The sequence below is a fragment of the Mobula birostris genome, chromosome 2 (assembly GCF_030028105.1).
Source record: "Mobula birostris isolate sMobBir1 chromosome 2, sMobBir1.hap1, whole genome shotgun sequence".
Classification (NCBI taxonomy): domain Eukaryota; kingdom Metazoa; phylum Chordata; class Chondrichthyes; order Myliobatiformes; family Myliobatidae; genus Mobula; species Mobula birostris.
The window spans coordinates 54,692,421-54,717,872 of record NC_092371.1 but is presented as its reverse complement, the minus strand read 5'-3'; the positions used below and the strand labels follow the sequence as shown (position 1 = coordinate 54,717,872).

Below are 25,452 nucleotides of genomic sequence, written 5' to 3'. Positions count from 1 at the left end.
GCAAAAAAAATTCTTTAATTAAATCTATCAAATTGAAAAACTGGTCATTCAGTGCCTTGTCTTTGTTCATAAATACAGTACGTTAATTAAGATGATGCGTACTTAAAAATAGCAGTGACTTAATTTCAAAAGTAATTAGTTTGTTGCAAAGCACTTGATTTGTTCTGAACCGGTGTAAGGAATGGGACAAGAAATAGAACATAGAACATAGAATAGTACAGCACAGTACAGGCCCTCCGGCCCACAATGTTGTGCCGACCCTCAAACCCTGCCTCCCATATAAGCCCCCACCTTAAATTCCTCCATATACCTGTCTAGTAGTCTCTTAAACTTCACCAGTGTATCTGCCTCCACCACTGACTCAGGCAGTGCATTCCACACACCAACCACTCTCTGAGTAAAAAACCTTCCTCTAATATCCCCCTTGAACTTCCCACCCTTACCTTAAAGCCATGTCCTCTTGTATTGAGCAGTGGTGCCCTGGGGAAGAGGCGCTGGCTATCCACTCTATCTATTCCTCTTAATATCTTGTACGCCTCTATCATGTCTCCTCTCATCCTCCTTCTCTCCAAAGAGTAAAGCCCTAGCTCCCTTAATCTCTGATCATAATGCATACTTTCTAAACCAGGCAGCATCCTGGTAAATCTCCTCTGTACCCTTTCTAATGCTTCCACATCCTTCCTATAGTGAGGTGACCAGAACTGGACACAGTACTCCAAGTGTTGCCTAACCAGAGTTTTATAGAGCTGCATCATTACATCGCGACTCTTAAACTCTATCCCTCGACTTATGAAAGCTAACACCCCATAAGCTTTTTTAACTACCCTATCTACCTGTGAGGCAACTTTCAAGGATCTGTGGACATGTACCCTGAGATCCCTCTGCTCCTCCACACTACCAAGTATCCTGCCATTTGTACTCTGCCTTGGAGTTTGTCCTTCCAAGGTGTACCACCTCACACTTCTCCGGGTTGAACTCCATCTGCCACTTCTCAGCCCACTTCTGCATCCTATCAATGTCTGTCTGCAATCTTTGACTATCCTCTACACTATCCACAACACCACCAACCTTTGTGTCATCTGCAAACTTGCCAACCCACCCTTCTACCCCCACATCCAGGTTGTTAATAAAAATCACGAAAAGTAGAGGTCCCAGAACAGATCCTTGTGGGACACCACTAGTCACAATCCTCCACCACCACCCTCTGCCTTCTGCAGGCAAGCCAATTCTGAATCCACCTGGCCAAACTTCCCTGGATCCCATGCCTTCTAACTTTCTGAATAAGCCTACCGTGTGGAACCTTGTCAAATGCCTTACTAAAATCCATATAGATCACATCCGCTGCACGACCCTCATCTATATGCTTGGTCACCTTCTCAAAGAACTCTATCAGGCTTGTTAGACACATCTGCCCTTCACAAAGCCATGCTGACTGTCCCTGATCAGACCATGATTCTCTAAATGCCTATAGATCCTATCTCTAAGAATCTTTTCCAACAGCTTTCCCACCACAGACGTAAGGCTCACTAGTCTATAATTACCCGGACTATCCCTACTACCTTTTTTGAACAAGGGGACAATATTCACCTCCCTCCAATCCTCCGGTACCATTCCCGTGGACAATGAGGACATAAAGATCCTAGCCAGAGGCTCAGCAATCTCTTCTCTCGCCTCGTGGAGCAGCCTGGGGAATATTCCGTCAGGCCCTGGGGACTTATCTGTCCTAATGTATTTTAACAACTCCAACACCTCCTCTCCCTTAATATCAACATGCTCCAGAATATCAACCTCACTCATATTGTCCTCATCACCATCAAGTTCCCTCTCATTGGTGAATACCAAAGAGAAGTATTCATTGAGGACCTCACTCATTTCCACAACCTCCAGGCACGTCTTCCCACCTTTATCTCTAATCGGTCCTACCTTCACCCCTGTCATCCTTTTTTCCTTCACATAATTGAAGAATGCCTTGGGGTTTTCCTTTACCCTACTCACCAAGGCCTTCTCATGCCCCCTTCTTGCTCTCCTCAGCCCCTTCGTAAGCTCCTTTCTTGCTTCCCTGTATTCTTCAATACACCCATCTGATCCTTGCTTCCTAAACCTCATGTATGCTGCCTTCTTCCACCTGACTAGATTTTCCACCTCACTTGTCACCCATGGTTCCTTCACCCTACCATTCTTTATCCTCCTCACTGGGACAAATTTATCCCTAACATCCCGCAAGAGATCTCTAAATATCGACCACATGTCCATAGTACATTTTCCTGCAAAAACATCATCCCACTTCACACCCGTAAGTTCTAGCCTTATAGCCTCATAATCTGCCTTTCCCCAATTAAAAATTTTCCTGTCCTCTTTGATTCTGTCCTTTTGCATTATAATGCTAAAGGCCAGGGAGCGGTGGTCACTGTCCCCCAGATGCTCACACACTGAGAGATCTGTGACCTGACCCGGTTCATTACCTAGTACTAGATCTAGTATGGCATTCCCGCTGGTCGGCCTGTCCACATACTGTGACAGGAGTCCGTGCTGGACACACTTAACAAACTCTGCCCCATCTAAACCCTTGGAACTAATCAGGTGCCAATCAATATTAGGGAAGTTAAAGTCACCCATGATAACAACCCTGTTATTTTTGCACCTTTCCAAAATCTGCCTCCCAGTCTGCTCCTCTGTATCTCTGCTGCTACCAGGGGGCCTATAGAATACCCCCTATAGAGTAACTGATCCCTTCCTGTTCCTGACTTCCACCCATACTGACTCAAAAGAGGATCCTGCTACATTACCCACCCTTTCTGTAGCTGTAATAGTATCCCTGACCAGTAATGCCACCCCTCCTCCCCTTTTTCCGCCCTCTCTATCCCTTTTAAAGCACTGAAATCCAGGAATATTGAGAATCCATTCCTGCTCTGGTGCCAGCCAAGTCTTTGTAATGGCCACTACATCATAATTCCATGTATGTATCCAAGCTCTCAGTTCATCATCTTTGTTCCTGATGCTTCTTGCATTGAGGTACACACATTTCAGCCCTTCTACCTTACTGTCTTTACACCGTTTATTCTGCTTCTCTTTCCTCAAAGCCTCTCTATATGTTAGATCTGGCTTTACTCCATGCACTTCTTTCACTGCTCTATCGCTCTGGGTCCCATCCCCCTCGCAAATTAGTTTAAACCCTCCCGAACCATGCTAGAAAACCTACCTGCAAGGATATTGCTCCCCCTCGAGTTCAGGTGCAACCCATCCAATCTGTACAGGTCCCACCTTCCCCAAATGCAAGGGTCCTGGAAAAGGTACAATTATCATGTGCGGTATGTGGAAGGGTGGAGATGTTCCTGTTTTGTGTGAGCCCTATGGCAACGGTAGTTTATCAGGCATAAGGCCCATGGTGTCATTTGCATTAGAACAGGCTTTGTACACTTCAAGGAACTTTTTTTTCCCCACTTGCTCTGCTATCACAGAGCTAGAACCTGGTCTGTAGCTGAAGTGACATTGCTGTTAGAGCTGCTCAAGTTTGGTCAGAGATTAACTGTCAGTGGGGATAAAATGGAGTTTGCTGGGTAGTCACACTGGTGGTTGTGGGGTATAAGTTGTGGGTGTAGGGCTGATTTGACAGAGATTGACTTGGAGTTAACCAGCTGGTGGGAAGGCAGTCAGAGGCAGGGGGAAATGGTGCCATTGACAAGTTAATGGGCAAAATCATGTTTGGTTAGATCTGCAGTTGGGGTCTCTGAGATTATTGGTATCAGGATAAGTACTATTGTCAGAGGTGGCATTAAAAAACACTTAAATGAGAATCTAGTGGATGAATATACATAGCTCCTAGCAGTGGGCAAAGTAAAGTCAGACTCCTTTAATAACTACTAATTTAGCTTCATCTCCCCAGTTAAGCTCAGTTTAGTGTACAAAGTCCGTTTTTTATGGGCCTCATAAGGCAGAATACTTCTGTACATGTGATGTCAAATCATGCATTGCATGTTATTTACCATCTTTGTATTGCATAGCTTTCTCCATGTGTATCCAGGTCACATGCAGAGAGAGGACCTGTGATAAATCTTACCATGTTACAATTGCCCAGGAATGTTCTGATGTGAGATGAAATTACTCAGCCATTCTGTAATTGTGAGTTAATTGAGTTTTTAACCACAATGCACACAAATAAGATTTGAAAAGTCTAGACATTTCAATTTTATTTCTTGAACATTCTGCTCTGAATATCTCTGCAAAATTCGCATTGACTCTATGTTTTTGTTTAAAGTTTTTGCAAATGATTGAAAATTATGAACTCTTGTCCTGCACTTCTTCAGTTCATAGAGCATAGAACAGTACAGCATAGGAAGGAGCATTTCTGCCCACAATATTTGTGCTGACCATGAAGGCGTCAGGCCCTTATGGTGAACCTGGTAGGAAACTGAAAACCCACTAGACAGAGTGTCCAACTGGTGCAGTCCGAGGTTCCCACCTGCTCTAAAAGAATACCAGTGCTCAAGAAGATCAGGGTGAGCTAAATGACTGTCACCCAGTTGCATTCACTTCTGCTGTGATGAAGTATTTTGAGAGGTTGGTCATGGCCAGAATCAGTTCATGCTTAAGCAAGGACCTGGCTGCAATGCAATTTTTTTCTTGCCAAGATAGGTCTATTGCAGACTGGATCTCACTGGCTCTTTCACTCGGCCTTGGATCACCTTACTAAGAGAATTCTCCTCCTGACCACAGTTTACATACCAGCAGAGGTAATTCCAGACCAAACTTCAATCACAGAAGGATGCTGTGGCACGGGTTGAATGTTATCACCTCCTACAAAGTGAAACCAAGTGACACAGGTGACAAGGTTTTGCTCCCACATGAGCTCAATGCTTTTATGCTTGTTTGGCTATCAAAGCGTGGAGGCACCTTCACGAACTCCTATAGCTACTGATGACCCTGTGATTTCAGTCTCTGAGGGTAACGGAGGGAGAACCCATGGCAAGCACCCAGCCCAGAGGGGTACCTGGCTGAGAATTAAACACCTGTACTGATCAACTGGCTGGAATGTTCATTGATATCTTTACCTCTTGCTTTGGCAGTCTGAGTTACCCAACTACTTCAGACAGGCTTCAATTATACTGGTACCTAAGAAGAACTTAGTAACCTGCCTCAACGGCTATCGTCCAGTGACACTCACTGTGCACTCACTGTGACGAGGTACTTTGAGAGGTTGATGATGAAACACATCAACTCCTGTCTGAGAAGCAACTTGGATCCACTCCACTTTGCCTGCCGTCACAACAGGTCTACAGCAGATGCTGCTTCATTGGGTCTTAACTCAACTGTGGAATATCTGAACAGTGAAAATGCATACATTAGGACATTCCTCATTGACTATAGCTTGGCATGCAGTAGTAGCATCCCCTAAAACTAAACAGTAAGCTCCAAGACCTTGGCCTCAATACTTCCTTGTGCAACTGGATCCTCGATTTCCTCACTTGTGGACCCCAGACAGTTAGGATTGGCAACAACATCTCCTCAACAATTACCATCAACACAGGTGCACCCCAAGGCTGTGTGCTTAACTACCTGCTCTGATCACTTTAGACTTATGACTGTGAGGTAAGCACAGCTCCAAAGACATACTTGAGTTTGCTGACGACACCTTTGTCATTAGTTGAATGGGAGATTGAAAATCTGGCTGAGTGGTGTCATAACAATAGCTTCTCACCCAATGTCAACAAGACCAAGGAGCTGATTATTGACCTCAGGAAGAGGAAACCAGAGGACTTTGAGCCAGTTCTCATTGGGGGATCAAAGATGGAGAGGGTCAGGAACATAAATTCTTTGGTGTTATAATTTCAGAGGATCTGTCCTGGTTCCAGCACAGAACTGATGAAGTATCTTGGCCCAAAATGTCGACATTTTACTCTTTTCCATAGATGTTGCCTGGCCTTCTGAGTTCATTTAGCAGTTTGTGCCTGTTACTTGGATTTCCAGCATTTGCAGATTTTCTCATGTTTATGGAAACACCAATGTCCTTGAATGGAAAACCCTACAAAAAGAAATAGATAAAGCCTAGTCCATCATGGGTAAAGCTATTGAGCTCATCTGCATGGAGCTCTGTCACAAGAAAGCAGCATCCATCATCACGGACTCCTACCACCCAGGGCCTGCTCACTTCTTGCTGTTGCTATCAGGGAGAAGGTACAGGAGCCTCAGGACCCACACCATCAGGTTGAGGAATGGTTATTGGTCCTCAGCCATCAGGCTATTGAACCAAAGGGGATAACTTCACTCACCCAATACTAAGACTGTTCCTATAATCCATGTGCTCACTATCAAGGATTCTTCAGCTCATGTACTCAATACTTATTGCTTATTTATTTCTTTTTCTTTTTGTATTTGTAGAGTTCATTGTCTTTTGCACATTCGTTGTTTGTCCATCTTGTTAGGAGCTGTCTTTCATTGATTCTGTTGTGTTTTTTTTAATTTACTATGAATGCCCACAAGAAAATAAATCTCAGGGTTGTATATGGCAACATATATGTACTTTGATAATAAATTTATTTTGAACTTTGAACGTTGAACCTGGACAATAGCAATACCTACATCAGGCTGTAGTTTATTAATTACACCCCAGCATTCACCACCATCATACCCTTGTTACTAATTAACAAGCTCCGATATCTGTACCTCTGTACTTCCCCCTGCAACTGAATCCTTGACTTCCTCATTGGGAGAACGCAGCCAGTGCAGATTGGAAATAACATCTCCTCATTAACAAACAACACTGGCGCACCTCAAGGATGCATTGTTAGCGCACTGCTCTACTCTCTCTGCACATATGACTGTGTGACTATAAGCTTTGCCGATGACACAACTATGGTAGGCAGAATTTCAGATGGTGAAGACGAGGTACACGGGAGTGAGTTGGATCATCTGGTTAAGTGGTGTTGAAACAACAACCTTGCACTCGACATCATAAGACCAAGGAATTGATTGTGAACTTCAGTATGGGAAGTTGCAGAAACACACATCAGTCCTTGTTGAAGGATCAGCAGTGGAAAAGGTGAGCAGTTTCAAGATCCTGGGTGTCAACATCTCTGAAGATCTACCCTTGGCCCAAAATATTGATGCAGTTTCAAAAAAGGCACAGAAGTGGCTATATTTTATGAGTAGTTTGAGAAGGTTTGGTATGTGACCAAGGACTCTTGAAAATTTCTACAGATGTACCGTGGAGAGCATTCGAACTGATTGCATCACCACCCGGTATAGAGGGGCCACAGGACTGGAAAAAGCCACAGAAAGTGGCAAACTCAGCCAGCGATATCATAGGCGCTAGCATCCCCAGCAGTGAGGACATCTTCAGAAGGTGGCTGCATCATTAAGGACCCTCATCACTCAGGATATGCCCTTTTCTCATTGCTATCAATCAGGAACGAGGTACAGGAGCCTACAACATTTTAGGGACAGCATCTTCCCCTCTGCCATCAGATTTCTCAATGGGCAATAAACCCATGTATACTATCTCACTTTTCTTTTCTTTTTTTGCTCTCATTTTGCACTACCTATTTAATTATATCTAAATATATTATTGTAATTAGTAGCTTTTTATTATGTATTCCAGTGTACTGCTGCTGCAAAACAACATATTTCACTACGTCTGCCGAGGATACTAAACCTGGTTCTGATTCAGCATCGGGTTTATTATCATCGGCCTGTGACGTGAAATTTCTTAACTTAGCAGCAGCAGTTCAATGCAATACATAATCTAGCAGAGAGAGAAAAAAGAATAATAATAAATAAAATAAAACAGAATAATAAATAAACAAGTAAATCAATTATGTATATTGAATTGATTATTGAAAAATGTGCAAAAGCAGAAATACTGTATATTAAAAAAAGTGAACTAGTGTACCAAAGCTTCAATGTCCTTTTAGGAATCGGATGGCAGAGGGAAAGAAGCTGTTCCTGAATCGCTGAGTGTGTGCCTTCAGGCTTCTGTATCCCCTACCTGATGGTAACAGTGAGAAAAGGGCATGCCCTGGGTGCTGGGGGTCTTTAATAATGGATGCTGCCTTTCTGAGACACTACTCCCTGAAGATGTCCTGAGTACTTTGTAGGCTAGTACCCAAGATGGAGCTGACTAGCTTTACAACCTTCTGCAACTTCTTTCGGTCCTGTGCAGTAGCCCCTCCATACCAGACAGTGATGCAACCTGTCAGGATGCTCTCCACGCTACAACTATAGAAGTTTTAAAGTGTATTCCAATGCAAACTGCCTGCACATGATCTAGATCCCTTCTTCCTGCCAGTTCACATACCCATCTGAATGCTTCTTGAACATTACTTCATTGATAAACATTAGTCCTACCTACAATATTCATAACTCTTATTTTAAGATTGCAATATTTTGTATCATCTATTCCTAATGAGCATTAAAATAAATGATCAAGGTCAGGCACATGCTACAGTTGACACTTTTTAAATTTAATTTAATTCCTTCATCCTAATTTCTCTGAAACTTATGCCATAGCATTTTATTAAAGTAGGCAAATGTGAATCAGAACAATACACAGTCACAGAATCAGTTTCTGCGCATGCAGCTTTCCAGTACAATGAGCAAAGTGCATAACATGTGGGACAAAACAAGAACATGACCACATTTGGAGTAAGTAGTGATGCATCTGTCATTTCAAAACTAGACTAGCAGCATAGTTATAAATCATTGGATGATAATATGAATATTTTGAATTTAAATCTATTTTGGGCTGGTTCAATCATTTTTGATTGATGAAAGTATAAAAATGTAGACAATGGTCCAATAATGATTGAAAGTAATATTTTCCATAATAGTTTTACACTCTTTTGAATTGAATTTACACTCTTTTGAATTGCATTTTCAGTAATATTGTTCTGGCAGCACAATATCATTATTAACTCTAATTCAATTTAATATTGCAGTATTAACATTGCAATTACCATGTGGGAAAAGTCGAGTATCTGTGTAATCTGAATAATTATTATAGTCTGCACCTGCAGCTGCTATTGAATTTATTGATATTCTTTCTCAAATGTGTGTGTGTGAATATAATCTAACACTCCTTTCTTTTATTTCTCCAGTATGCTGTCTGGACAGCTCTATGGGTCACATGGAATATATTCATCATCTGTTTCTATTTGGAAGTAGGTGGCTTATCAAAGGTAGGTTATTTTAACTGTGTAAAGGATATTGACTATACTGCTGGTCTGTTAACACTTTTAAGCACTTTCTGTCACAAAATATGCAAACACATTGTTTAGACAGTGGTAAAAATGGGTTTACAATGGGCAGATATTGAATAAAGTATTGGGTTACCATGCTGTTATTGTACTTTCGGGTTGGGTTTATATCCATCCTTGACAGAACCGGGGCAATTTCAGGCCATGCTTTTAATGGAGTTTGGCCCACTGCTTGAACTTTAAAGAATTGAACTCATTTGGAGGACGATCAACACTGTTGTTCTGGGAAATTGAAATGTATTGGTGCAGGAAGGTTGCTCTCAGAAGTTAGAATTAAAATGCACATTCACTGATCCCAGCCTCCCACTGGGGAGCTACGCTGGAGGAGGATGCTGGCTGGACTCATTATAGTGCTCTCTCTGTCCTGTCAGCCCTTTGAATGCAGCTAACACAAGGTTGGTAAATGTATCTGTAAAATCCGTTGTGGGATTAGAGTCAGGGGTGTTTGCTCTCTGATCTAATGATTTTTGGTGTTGATACTTGGGCACATTATATGAATAATGCATTTTATTTTTCAGCAATTTATGTTTGATACTGAATAAAAAAGACTAGAATTACTGAGCAACTTAAAAAAATCAATTTACATTTGTGTTCTGATGCAATGAAATTAACGTTACCTTTACAATGTTTTAATAAAGAGTCATTAATTACAGGTCTGAGCTTAGTGTTTAATTGGTGTTTTGAGGAGAGTTTTAGATTAGGTGTTTTATCTATATCCCTAACTACATGTCAGAAAATCCCTTAGGAAATGACTGATATTGTTTTATATTTTAATAATTTGACACTTTGAAGTGTGATTGGCACCCTTAGAAATACTATGCTAATTGATGGGGAGTTTGAAGATGGGGGTGACATTCAGGCTATGGTAGGTTAAAAGTCTATTCCTTCGACTCTGAAATGAAATTTCAAATCTAATTCAGAAACAGGAGATGACTATCTCTGTCTGCTTATTGTTCTGATCCTGAAATTGGGTTGTTCATCGGCTGTTGACAAGTTGCTACTCTGTTGACATTGATTGAAATCCCACACAAAGAAGTCTGATCTGTGGGGTGAATGTGCCTGCAGAGCTTGTACTGGCCTTGGACGTGAGGCATGTTACAGATTTCACCTGAGAGTAGTTGATGCTTGCACAGTCGCAGCAATGATATGTTCAGTTTCTCAGCAACAATTTATGTTATACAAATCAGGAGAAGATTTACTTTGAAACAGAAAAAAAATACTTCCCCCCCCCCCCCTTTTATATTGCCTTATATACTTAGTTAAACATGTCTGCAGGTAGACTTAACCAAAGATCTATTTTGGAAGTGCCCTCGAAAGAGGAAGGACAATGTACACTTCAACATGTGCTCTACTAACTGATAATTTTGCCCTTGGCCACATGTCCCTTTGTTTCATAAGGGAAACTGTTTTCTCTGTGTCACTAATACATTAGCATGTTCTGCCATCAGACAGCCATGCTTTTCTGTTCCATTTCCAACATAACTACAGTGTGATACTCACTGCTGTCTGGGTAGCTTTGTGTTTTTTTTTTCACACTGTAAATCAATTATAGCTTTCACTGAAGCAGTTGATGGTCATCAGGAGCCAAAAGCTTGTGGGTGCTAATTATTGTGTTGTGAAATGGTGCATACAGCATATAGTTGTGTCCACAGAGAACACAGTAGAAGTTTCAGTGTCACTGCAATAGATTTCTGCCTAACAGAAAGTAAAATCATCAGAGAGATTTTGTAGCCGAGCAATAATACACACGCGGGACAACACAACCTTTCGGGTTTTTAATTTCTTTATCCGTTTTAGATGTTTTAATGCAGAAAGAGGCTATCAAAATAAAAACAAAATTAATTAAAGAACACATTTCCTACTGTTACAATCTCAGCTTAATTTTGGTCCACACACTTGTGTATCAAATAGTTACACAGGCAGTATGAAAATACATAAAACAAAATATACAAAACTAATACGGTAGTAGCAATTTTAAAAAACAATACAAACGTTAGAATCACACCAACCCTGTACCTTATACACAACATCAAAAATATGAATAAGTTCATCTCATCTTAACTATGATGTATACTCACGTTGGCCCACATGTGCTTAACTTCTACACAAATATAGGCTAGACCCTGAAGCGAATTCTCCTCGGTCATGTTACTAGGCCAATAAGGAACTTTGCATAACCACACCATCCAGCACCAATATCTTACTCGCAAAAATCTGGGATAAGTAGATCTTAGTCTTGATGTTCTTTCTAGAACATTGTAATGCTTTTTTCTACTCCGCATGTGCATAATGGCGTCACTGTTTTCTCTTAAAGGCATGGCAGCTATTTTAACGTTACTGGGGTGAATACATAAATGCACTTTAACAATAAAAAATAATATTCAATGATCACCTGGTTACAGGGATGTGGGGTGGTGCTGGTGAAGGACCATTCATTTACCACATTTATGCTTGGATTGTGTTGTCATAGTTACATGCATTATGCAGTTTGAATTTACATCACGTAATTGAAAACCAAAGATTCACACATGGATTGCAAAGGCTGTGATTATTGCTTCAGGTCTTCAACAGCTCTGATGTGCTTACGTTTGAGGGCTCTAGCAAGGCACTGGTGGTGTCCAGTGTCATTCTTGGTTCCCAATTTTTTAGTTTTCAAATAATCATACTGCGGTATGTCAACATCCCCATCTGATAACTAACCCACAGCTGCTGCTTTGAAAGTAACTCTCTGCCCCACAGACTAGTCAAAGACCTCACCCACCCCAGACATTCCTTTCCTCCCCCTCCCATTGGGCTAGAAGATACAAAAGCCTGAAAGCATCAGGCTCAAGGCCAGCTTCTAACCAACTCTTGAACAGACATCATGTGAGATAAGATGGGCTCTTGACCTCACAATCCACCTAGTTATTATTTTGCACTTTATTGTTTACCAGCGCTTTCTCTGTAGCTTTTACATTTTATTCTGCATTGTTATTGTTCTACCTTGTTCAACCACAACGTACTGTGCTATGACTTTGATCTGTACAAACAGTATGCAAGACAATCTTTTCATTGTATCTTGGTACATGTAACAATAATAAACAAATAGCAATACTGATTTATAGACAGCAGTAAGTGACCTCCAAGATATTGTCTACACCCATGCCTCAACTGGTGATCACATACCTTGATTTGACTAGCAATCCTTTCAGAGCCAATCGCCCTCACCAACACCATCTCAGTTCCTGGCCACTTCCTGACTGGTAATCAAACTGGTCAACTGAAATCACACTGACCCCTGAATGCCAATTATACTCCCAACCTTATTACTGATTTACCGTCACTGAACCCCGCCACTGGTGCCAAACCATTGAAGAGTGACTACATGAGGAAAACTAACTCTTGGTGCAATTTAAAAAAAAACAATTAATTGCATGGAAATATAACAACTAACTATTCAGATTTAGAGATGTTAAAATTAATTTCTTATCTAAAGTACTGCAGATCAGCTATTGTATGTTGTTTATAATCAGCACACACTGGTATTTTTCAGTTTTGAATGCTATTTTGCTCTTTGTTAAGTTAGTATATCACCCTTCATCAGTATTACAAGCAATATCTTATACATTCATTTGGAGAGGGTGGGGAGGAAATTAGATATTTAAATCCAAAGAAACAAGGAAAAAGAGCATACACTGAGGCAATAGATGATAAAAACCATTGGGAAAATTTTGATGGTGCATTCAGTATTGGCTATCTGTCAAAACAAGTGTCACACATTAGTTACGTTAGCCGTTACTAGGACTCAGCATTATCTATTGATCCTAACATAATGTGGCTGAGTACCTACTGAAAAAGTAATTAGATTCTCATCAGATGAATTTGCAAGATTGTTTAGAGACCAGTAATTTATGGAGTACAGGTAGTGTGAACCTCTAGACAACTAAAAATAATGTAAAATATTGACTCCCTGTCAGTAGATGATTTGAAAACCATTATCAAAGTATCATTTAAGATACTTTCTGATGAACCTGACATTACATGAATTTATATAGAAATAGATAGGCACTACAATAAAGATATTGCACATTGAAGAAAGTGGAGGCTGTTTAGAAGAGCATTAAAATAATCAACCTGGAGATGACGGGCATGGTTGGGGATTTCACACTAGATAGGATGAAGTAGGGTATCATAATGAAGATGGAAGTGGTTAGATTTGTGATGCATGGGGATATGAGATTGATAACTCCCATGCCCGTATCAAATTGCAATGTTGTTACAAAGTTTCCTCATCAGTTAAATGACTGGAAAATAGAAGAATGATTAAAGATGAATGGTTTATATTTTAGTCTCTGAGAACTTATGCCAAGTCTCTAAAAACATTTAGAAACTGTATGAGAAGGTTGACATTTCATTTTTATTATGCATTGTGTGCAAGATCTATATTTTGCATTGAGCTATGGATATTAATAGTCAGTTGGTACTAATGTGCCAAGTCTAATCATCAACCTAAGACTGTTGCTCCGCTTAAGCAAAAATAAAAGCTTTGCGTTTGCTTAATTTCTCTTTCCACCAGGATACAGATTTCCATTAATGTGTAATACCAAAGGAAGTTAAAGAAGGTGAAAAAGCTGAGGTAATTTAAGGCATATGAGAAGGTGTAAACCTGGTGACGTGATGTCATGACAGCAAACTTTCATCTTCTGTGGGCAAAAGAGTGGGTCATCGGCCTTAGTGGGGCGGCGGGGTATATACATTCCTATTTACATCAGGTCAAGAGGATTGAGAACTTCAAGTTTCTCAGTGTAAACATCATCAGCATGTAGATGCAATGGCCAATAAAGTGCACCAGCACCTCTAATTCTACAGGAGGCTAAAAATAAAATTGGCATGTCCCCTTTGATCCTCAGCAATTTCTATAGAAGCACCATTGAAAGCATTGTGGCTCTTTTTGGCAACTGTTCTCCCTGCCTTAGTAAAGCAGCCAACATAATCAAAGCCCCTTCCTACCTCAGACATTCACTCTTCTCGCCCTTCCCACTGGGCAGAGGATAAAAATTCCTGAAAGCATGTATCACCATGAGCAAGGACTACTTCTAATCCTGAGCTATAGACAATTGAAAAGTTCCTTTGTATATTTAGATGGACTCTTGATCTCACAATTGATCTCGTTATGGCTTTATTGCTCCTTACTGTCTGCCACCCTGCACTTTCTCTGTTACTATTACATTTTATTCTATATTTTGTTATTGCTTTTTTCTTGTACTGCATCAATGTTCCGGTGTGATAAAATGATCTGTATGGATGGCATGCAAAACAAACTTTTTCACTGTACCTTGATACATATGACAATAATAATGAAATTACAAACTTAAAAGTAAATGCTTTGGAAAGGAAGCTGATACTGGTGCTAATTTCTGGTTTATGTTTATGCATGGACTTCACCCCTGAGAGTGACTGGCCATGCCAGACCTATGTGATTCATGTGTATAATTGTGAAATCTAAGTATGTCCTAAGTTCAACAACATAAAATAAAGTTTTTTCATAAAATAAAGTTCAAGTTATCTTGAAATGAGAAATACATTCATACCATTAGTTAATTGTGGATTTGATTATTGAACACAGTGAAGAAACAATCGTCACCTCCATGAACTTAATGAGGCTCTTCCAAATCTCTGCTGCCAGGTCCAAATTCACAGCAAGCTTCCTCACCTACTACCATTATTCTTGTTGACATGAAATAGTTCCCTGTGACATTATGTTCAGATTTAAAAATTCTCATCTTTATTAAAAAGCACCTCTGGAACTCACCCCTCCCTATTTCTATAACTTTGTCCACCCAGTATTCCTTTGAGATACTGCATCATTTTCATGTGAATCCCTGGTATTGATGACTTCATAATTGGTGGTCATACCTTCAGTTGCCAAAATCCTAGGACATTATTTTATCACCCTTTATTTTACCTAGTTTCCCCTATATTACGCTTTTTTAGAATCCCATTCTTCCTTCAGGATTCCACTTAAAACCCATCACTGACTACCTATCCAATTATATGTCTGCTTACATTTCATTTCCAGTGCTGCAGTAAAGCATCGAAGAATATTTTACTACAATGAAGGCAGTGCATAAATAAGAAAAGTCATCCATCTACGTAATGGCTTCAATGAATTCACGAGGGTGTCTCATAGCAAGTAATATTACTGTTGTATGTAGGAAACATGGCAGCCAAATTCTATACAGCAAACTCTCACAGAGATAACATGATAACCAGATAATCACAAGAGATGTTGAAAGTAGGATAAATATTGATCAGGGCATTGGGGGTATACTCCCTCCTCCTTTGTGCAACATGTCAAGGGATCGGTTATATCCACTTGAGAGGGCAAATAAACAAAGGGAGTCCTGGCAATTTTCTTGATTTGTTTTTGTTCCAAATAAATGACTCCCCCAATTAACCAGTGGTTTAATTAACCAGAATCCACTACAGTTGAAAATATGCTTATTGCAGAATTTGTCGTTTAAGCTATTGTATGACCCACTTAGAGTAGGTTCTCATGACCCCAGTGAATCTACCTCCACAAATATGATGAATGCCTTGGGCTGACTTTTGGAGAAAATCAAGTCTATATTGTACACATATCATTCACACACATATAAGTTCAGGGAGACAAGCAAATCAGACTTGGGTGACCTTTGAGGGCTGATAATTGTCATCTATGCTGAGATAGCTTTTGTTTATTATCTGCCCACGTTTATCTTTTTGCTGGCTTATATTTGGCTATTAATGTCTTACACACCACTTGGTGACAGGACACAGCATTCATTTGGCTTGAATGCAACCTGCTTTTGACTACTCTTGCCTTTGCTTGATTCTGTTGGTTAACTCCGGTTATCACAGCTACTAAAAGTTTGCTCTTAAAATACCATAGTCATTTTTGGCTTTCTTTTTGCTAACAGAGACCTTCCATGTATTTAAAGCATTTCTTGTTTTTAATCTTAGTTATGTGAAGTCTCTTTGTGAAATTTTCTTCACCTCTTTTTTCCGATGAATGATATATTATTTAGAATTATAGACCTCAGCCTTGATCATGCAGTATATTGACAGCATTATCCCCACACTGCAATACAAATATAAGATATTTGTGAAGTGCTTTGTGACATCCATAAGGCACCAAAATGGTATATAAATACACGTGTCTTAATAATTTTAAGAGCTGGTGTATTTTATATTGGCAACTACTGAACAGATTTACCTTCACGAGAAATTGGTGTTTTTTTAAATCATAGCATATTTCTCAATCATAAAACAACAGCATGCAACAGTGTCTTTTTTGTCAGGAGGGACTGTAGTTTTCATCTATCAATTCAAAAGAAATCAAGCAAAAAATCCTTGAGTCAATCCTTGTACATTAACTGCAATAAGAGCTCCGATAGTTCCATTTGTATTCATTCAATGTATGACACAAAATAATCTGCTTAAGATAGACAAAATTAACGAACACAGCACTTTTGTTCCCTGTGGACAAAACACTTCTTTTCATGTTATGTTTTCAATGAAACAGTTAACTATTTTGCTGCCTGCACAATACACTGTGACCTTCTGACATTGTCCGCTGGCAGACAAAAGGGTTTTGTTTCTCCCCACCTCCATCCTCCCCAAACTAAAATGACACAGAATCACCAGCTATTCAGTTGACAGAGTGGTGAATTAATGCATTTGACATTTGAGGGGTCCTGTGTTGACACTTAACTGTCATTCAGAGAGCTTGTTTCCAGGAGCAACATAATTAACACCTGTCATTTACACTTCAGTTGTGGACGGAATTTACTGTTACCAAGAAGCATGTCTCCATCAACATTGTGAATATTGGCACAGAAATTCTGAAGACACATTGATATGAAATTAAAATGACATCAAATTGATTATTATTGAAAGGTTTTTGTTGAATATTTAGGATTTAAGCAGAACGGTTATCAATTAAGACGAGAAAATCTGCAGATGTTGGCAACACACACAGAATGCTAGAGGAATTCAGCAGGCCAGACACCATCTATGGAAAAAAATAAACAGTCAATGTTTCAGGCTGAGACCTTTCATCAGGACTCTTCATCATCGATTATTTCACATTTTAAGTTATTATTTTACATCTAGAGCAGGGTAAAGATACATTGAAGTAATGAGGTTAGAAGGAAACTGTCAGTTATGCACAAGACCAGTGACCCGGGTTAAATTCCCACTGCTGCCTGTAAGGAGTTTGTATGTTCTCCCCATGACTGCGTGTGTTTCCTCCGAGTGCTCTGGTTTCCTCCCACAGTCCAAAGATGTACTGGTTGGTAAGTCTAATCGGTCATTGTAAATTGTCCTGTGGTTAGGTTAGGAGGGATTGCTGGGTGGCGGAGCTCAAAAGGCCAGAAAGGCCTAATCTGCACTGTATCTCAATAAATAAATAAATAAAATCCAAAAGTAAGCTGCCATAAGGACACAATTGTTGTTAACAGTGAATATCCAGAAGGTGCTTTCCAGGTACATTGTCCCTTCAAAATGAAACCTTACTGAATGGATCCTATTCAGATATAGTGACACTCCTTTTACTGGTTGTACTATATATATTAAGATTAAACATTACAAAAAAAAGTACATTTAATAGTGTAGCAATTCCCAATTACCACCAACTAATCCTACTGTCAATGAAACTGTGGAGTCATTGATTTTCTTTGAAGATTTAGAAGTATGTTTTAATATTTTTGTTTTAATTTCTTTCCTTAACCTGGTCATATTCAACATTTGATTTTATTGTAGATAACTTAGCTATTTTCCACATTGGACTCTATTGGCGATGTTGTTGACTAATCACTCAGCTTGCCCATATCCCCTTGAAGTCTCTTTTCGTCCTCTCCATAACTTGTATTCCCACTTCATTTCAAATCATCAGCAAATTTGGAAATGTTACTTTTATTCTCCCAGTCAAAACATTGATAGAGGTTGTGAAGCCTTGCAGCCAAAGCACTGATCCCTGGCATGACATGGTTACATAGCAGTTAGCCTAATGCTTTACAGCACTAGTAATCCGGATTCAATTGCCCCCACTGTCTGTAAGGTGTACATTCTCCCTGTGGCTGCATGGATTATCTCTGGGTGCTCTGGTTTCCTCCCATGTTCCAAAGACATACAGCATAGTAGGCTAATTGGTCGCTTGCATGTAATTGGGTGGTGTGGGCTCGTTGGGCCGGAAGAAATACAGATTTAAGATTTCTTAAATAAATCTCACAACCAACCGAGAAAGACCTTTCTATTCCTACTCTTTTTTGGTAAATTGGTTTATTATTGTCACATGTACAGTTAAAAACTTCATTTGGCATGCCATCCATGCAGATCGTTTCATCACATTGGTACGTTGAGGTAGTACAAGGGGAGAAAACAACAGAATGCAGAACAAGTGTTGAAGGTACAGAGAAAGCATAATGCAGGTGCACAATATGGTGAAAGGCCACGACAAGGTAGATTGTGAGGCCGAGAGTCCACCTTATCATACAAGTGGACCATTCATTAGTCTTACAGCAGAATTGAAGCTGCCCCTGAACTTTCCTGGCTATTAACCAGCACTTAACTTATGGTTGTAGAAAACCCAGAATTCTAGTCGAACCAGTTTAACAAAGTGTCCTTCACTGCCCCTAGCAGGATCACATCCAAAGAGTCTTGCAGTCATGCTGGAAACACTCAGCAGGTATGCGGAAAGAGAAACGATTCATGTTTCATGGTCAAAGATCTTTTGTCAAGACTAGGGCAGAGAGAAAACAAATTATTTCATAGTTGGAAAGAGAGTCAGGGAGGGATGAATAGGACAAAGAGAGCATCTCTGACAGAGTGAGGCCAGGGTTGCCATGGTAATAAACTGTTGATGAAGCTATCTGGTTGATAGATCAATAAGGGTGGTTAGACATGAACACAGAAAAAAGGAGCATCTAAAAGCTGTGAAACACAGATCAGGGCTATGGGAGATCAGCCGATGCAAATGCGAGAAAACAACTGAGTTAACCTACAACGTAATTATCCAGTTCTGATATATCCAATGGGTAGCGCAGTAGTATAGTGTAAGTGGTTAGGATTCAATTCCCACTACTGTCTGTAAGGAGCTTGTATGTTCTCCCTGTGACAATGTGGGTTTCCTCTGAGCCCTCTTGTTTCCCCTCACATTCCAAGGACATGCAGGTTCAGATTTGTAAATTGTAGGCAAGCTATGTTGGTGCTGAAAGCTTGGTGACACTTGTAGGCTGCCCCCAGTACATCTTCAGACTGTGTTGATCAGTGTACACTTGACAAATAGAAGCTTATCTTTATTTCTTAATAACCAAGAAAATGTGAGTTAATTGAAAATTGAATTTGATTTTGGGAGGTTGCACTGTGCCCGAATGAAAGACTGTGTGCTGTGCTTCAAACATATGTTGGGAATTGTAAGAGCCACAGACAGAGAGCTCAGAGTGGGAGTGAAGAATTACAAGTGACAGACAACTGGAACCTTAAGCAACACACAAAAACCTGGAGGAACTCAACTGGTCAGGCAGCAGCAAGGGAAGGTTCATGGACAGCTGATGTTTTGGGTCAAGATCCTTCATCTGGATTATATTGTTCCTGTGGATTGAAGTCTGCTGCTCTACAAAGTAGTCACCCAATCGCATTAGGTTTCTCCAGAGTAGAGAAGATTATGGTATAAGAATCGTAGTCAGATAGATCAGAGTGCTAATGTTTACATGTGATTAACCTCATTGTTGTTTTGACCATTCCTGGTACAATTTATTTGCACAACAGAAGCTTTGATTAACTTTTAGAGAGGTGCAGATTATTTATTGTAGAGCTTCAAAACCTGTGTCAGGATTAAGCAGTACTGTTACAATGTAGTTGCTATTTAATTAACTATTTATAGTTAAATTATACACATCATAATTTCAACAAATATAGAAAATAATTACATAGGGCGCTTTTTCCTACAAAGTATTTGTTAAGTGGAGTACTTTGTACAACATTATATGCTTGTTATAGGAAAGGCGTGGTTAAACTGGACAGAATGCAGAAAAGATTTACAAAGGTGTTGCCAAGCTTCATCTTTATTCCTTGGAACACAGGAGAAAGAGAGGCAACCTTATAAAAATGTTTACAATTATTGGAGGCATGGATAAGGAAGATGGTAATAGTTTTTTCCCCAGGACAGGGGAATCCAAAACTAGGTAGCATAGATTTAGGGTGAGAGGGGAAAGATTTGAAAGGTTCCTGAAGGGGCAACTTTTTCTCACCGAAGGTTCAGAGTATGTGGAACAAGCTGCCAGAGAAAGCAGTTAGGCAGGTACAACATTATTATTAAAGAAGAATGTGAATAGGCACTGTACATGGAGGGACAGGGCTTAGAGGGGTACAGGCGAAACACAGGAAATTGGGACTAGCTGCATGTGCACTGTGGTTGGCCTGAACTTGTTGGGTCAAAAGGCTTATATCTGTACTGTATTGCTCTCTCGATAATACTAAGTCCTATATCAACACAAGCAGATTATATTTATGCAGAGCTTGAATGATTAGAATGGAAACTTAGAAAAATAACTTAATACTTACTTGAATAGCATCTGATGCCTAGGCACATTAAACATCTGAGCCAAGAAAATGTTATTGTTGAAGCTAACGAAAAAAAAAAGGATTTCCTTCATGAACTGTTTAACGTAGACATTAACTGAGTTAATGCTGCTACAAAAATAGCAAACAAGGTGTTTGCTTAACACAATAACAATCATATTTTAATTTAATCAATGCTAATTTCCAAGATTTTGACCAATACTTATTTCTGAATCACTACCAATATATTTTGAGAACAATTTTACTTCAGTTTAGTTTTACAATGAAGCTTTATCATAAAAAATTGAAATGTTAATTTCATTACTCATTATTCATTTTATGAACATTGCTATTTAATCATATTTGATCAGAAGCTATTGAAATTTGAATAATTAAATGTAACTACTATTTAGTTGTTCAGAGTTTTTGGCCAGCACTTAAATAGTTAATCAGATGACCTATTTGTTAAGTGATTTTTGAATTTGTGGTTTCCTCTCTAAATTTCCATTATTCTCAAGTTCCCGAATCTGTCACAATGGCTCTTTTGTATCATGGCCTTTATTATTCAGCCCACAGTATAATACAAATTGTTGACAACTTCATGGAATTCCTTTTGTTCTTTAATTAGTGGTAACAGAATAATGCAGTCAGCAAAATAAACGATTAAAACTCACATATTAAGACCCACAAACAATGCAGAAAGTTACCGTAAGAGATGTGAACTCTTTCATTTCTGTGCAATAAAATGATTTACAATCTAAATTACCTTCAGTGCAGTTGTAAATAAAGTGAATTCTTAGTTTTAAAGTTATAACCATTTTTATTAAGAGAAATTGGCATTTCTTTAATAACTTAGCATGTCTAAGATATCCCAAGCCATCTCTAGACCAATAAATTATATATGAAGTGTGTTCAATGAGAAATGATGCTTCGGACCCTGGGAAGCTTCCATTCTTCTCTTTAATGAGTTCCAAGGGATCTTTTGGTGGTGGTGGGGTGGGGGTGGGGGGGGGTTCCTTAACATCTCATCCAGAAAAAGCATCTGCATTATTAAGCTTTCTCTTACTATGATTGCAGGAATCCTGTAGCAGGAATTATAACCATAAAAACAGACAGTGAAATTTGTTTTGACTTTTCATACAACCTGAAGCAGAGGCTTAAAAGTTGAGTTTTCTTGGAGACAAATTCTAATCCCCAAAATTTATTTTTTAAATTTCTTGAAATTTTTGGCTTATGTTATGGTTCTTCTTGCCTGCACATTAAACATTGGGCTGTTAAAAGTAAATATCTGCATTAAAAAACACTTTAAAAACTTCTGAAATAGATGATGTGATTTAGTAGCTCCTGAGAGTACGATCTATACTATTTAAAAGAAATGTCCTGTCAAAATAGTATTGAAGCACTAAGTCAGCCTCCAGATTTGCATGAGGGGGAAGACTGGCACACTTTAGGAAAGATGGAGAAATAACAATAGCAGATTAATAATTGAAAAGCTGTTTTGACATTCCTGGCCATTTCGTTTGATCTGAACACTAACCATGTTACATCAAATTAATCATATCTTCCACCAGAGAAGCAAACAAAGGAGTGGTGTTATGGAATGAAATATTTATCTGCTGATGATGGTAGATGTTTCTGTACAATAGTAAAAAGATGAAAGAGGATGGAAACACAGCGAAAGACTTGTAAGAAGGGAATTTAATTTAAAAAAAATAAACAAAGTATATTGGCAGAGAGAAAACCAAAAATGCAAGTATCTAGATGATTATATCTCCCTATGTTTTATTTCTGACCAATGAATGAGGGAGAAGAATTTTAATAAACTTCATATTCTTTTTTCTTGGAGCTTGGATATTAACAAACACTGATTCAAGTTTCTGAATGGAGTCATTAAGGCACATGTAGTGTTAAGATTTATAGTAGCAACTGATATTGGGAATGCTGTAATATTTGTGCTGAGATATGACAGGTTCTAATGGTCAAAAAATTCCCACAGTGCGTTTGACTGCAATTGCATTTGTCAATGTAAAAAGTCCAGTGTAATTTTATTGATGGAAGATCCAATGGATTGGCATTTAAAAATGCATTAATTTCCCACAGGATAGAAATGTTTTTTGTTAGTGAATTACAGTGATTGCTTTTGTATGACAACTCCTTACTTGTTGCTTAATGGAATTGGTGACCGATTCATTTTAACATGAAATGAACAATTGCTTGATTGTATCATAGCATGTCTTGTTTTGAATCATTTGACAGTGGGGTGGAGGGAGGCAGGAAGAAAGGGGTTAACATATTCTAGTGTATATTTAAAATATCTCATTAGTACAAAGTGGCCACTTTAATAAATACTTCCTATACCTACTAAAGTGGCCACTGAGTGTATGTTCATGGTCTTCTGCTGCTGTGGCCCATCCACTTCAAGGTTCAATATGTTGTGTGTTCGAAGATGTTCCACTACACACAACTGTTGTAATGTGAATTGAGTTGAATTGACTTTATTTCTTACATCCTTCACATACATGAAGAGTAAAAATTTTCAAATTGCGTTGCGTGCAATGTACAAATAGTAATAATTTATAATTAATAGGACAGTCAATATAACATAGAAATACATTGTGTCAGCATGAATTAATCAGACTGATGGCCTGGTGGAAGGAGCTGTCCTGGAGCCTATAGGTCCTGGTTTTTATGCTGTGGTACCGTTTACCAGATGGTAGCAGCTGGAACAGTTTGTGGTTGGGGTGACTCGGGTCACCAATGATCCTTCGGGCCCTTTTTACCCACCTGTCTGTATATGTCCTGAATAGTGGGAATTTCACATCTACAGATGCGCTGGGCTGTCTGCACCACTCTCTGCAGAGTCCTGTAATTGAAGGAAGTACAGTTCCCATTACAGGCAATGATGCAGCCAGTCAGGATGCTCTCAATTATGCCCCTGTAGAAAGTTGTTCGGATTTAGGGGCCCATACCAAACATGTTTTGATACTTGAGCTACTGTAATCTTGAACCAGTCTGGCCATTCTCCTCTGAATTCTCTCATTAACAAATCATTTTCGTCTATAGATGGCCGCTCACTGGATGATCTTCTTTTTTGTTTTTGCACCATTCTCTGTAAATTCTAGAGAAGGTGGTGCCAGTAATGGTAAGGGTCCATAGCTTAAAAAAGTTTGGGAACACCTGCTCCCAAGACTGTTGTGCGAGAAAATCCCAAGAGATCAGCAATTTCTGATATACTCAAACCACCAACAATCATTCCACAGTCAAAGTCACTTAGATCACATTTCTTCCCCATTCTGATATTTGGTCTAATCAACAACTGAAGTTCTTGACCAAGTCTGCATTTTTATGCATTGAGTTGCTGCCACATGATTGCCTGACTAGATATTTGCATTACCGAGTAGGTGTACTTACTAAATGTCTCAGCAGAGCTGTCTCCAACCCCTGCCATTCTCCAATTGCTTTCCTCTAACATTCATTCACAGTGTGTTAACCACATGAATCTCCTGTTCCTCGACTTTGGAGCATCGGCTTCCATTCTAGGCAATTTTTGAAATGATTCTACTTTTCAAATTTTTCCTTTATCAGTGGAATGAAGTCCACTCCTAACATTATCATCTATTCTTTGTACTTAATGGCTATTTCTCAGGCCTTAACCTTTCTTTCCTCTCAGGACTTTTGAAGCCATTTCACAGAGCTGTGTTTGTCTCTCCTGTAGCTTCTTTTAGATATTTCAAGCAATTTGGGTTTTTACTCTTCTACAGTATGAAAACTGCTCAAACTGAACTCCTGTACAACATTAGAGAGATAAGAGACCGCAGATACTCATTTTGATGGCAAATGTCAACAATTCCTTTCTCCACATGGACATTGCTTAAACTGCTGAGTTCCTCCAGCCACCGATTCATTGCTCATGCGCAATATTTTCTGTTGTTCATATTGAGGTACAATTACCCTCTTTGCCTACTCAACCTTTCTGGTTTTACATCAATCCAAATCCACATTATCCTTTCTTTTCTTTTTCACCCAGCAATGAGTTCTTCTATTACGAACACAAGAGATTCAGCAGATGCTGGAAATCCAGAGCAACACAGGCAAAATGCAAGAGGACGTCAGCAGGTCAGGCAGCATCTATGGAGAGGCCAAAAGCCTTCATCAGGATAGAAAAGGGGGGGGGGTGCTACTTTAATTTAGTTTTAGTTGGTGCCACTCTTAACTATTCTATTATAGCCAAAACATCAATATCATTACAACACCATGTCAGCAATCTCCTACAAATGTACTCTCAGCTCCCAACACTTGACCCTCTCCATTTCTCTACTAGTCTTAAAATGCGCTGTGAAACTCAACTTGTAGCATTCTTTTGACTAATAGAAGTCTTCATGGTCTTGAAGTATTTTACATGAGATCATGGTGCAGGTTTCAAAAGTATAATTTTTATTTGGTCTTGAATATCGACTGTTTATTCTTTTTTCATAGATGCTGCCTGATCTGCTGAGTTCCTTCAGCATTTTGTGTGTGTTGCTTAAAACATTTATTGTTGAGAATTAGTAGTTTGGAGAAAGAATGTTAAGAAGAAATGCAATTGACTCAAAGAGATTGGTTCTGCCATGCCAGATGGTGCTTA

At 39.2% G+C, this 25,452-nt stretch overlaps 1 protein-coding gene across 1 annotated transcript in view; it reads left to right on the top strand.

Moving 5' to 3' along the window:
- Positions 1-25,452, top strand: part of LOC140208385 (sodium/potassium-transporting ATPase subunit beta-1-interacting protein 3-like) — a 202,849-nt gene that overhangs the window by 89,803 nt on the left and 87,594 nt on the right. Inside the window, exon 3 of the mRNA XM_072277042.1 lies at positions 9,090-9,170. Coding sequence (XP_072133143.1) covers positions 9,090-9,170 — 81 coding nt within the window. The remainder of the gene's footprint in view (positions 1-9,089; positions 9,171-25,452) is intronic.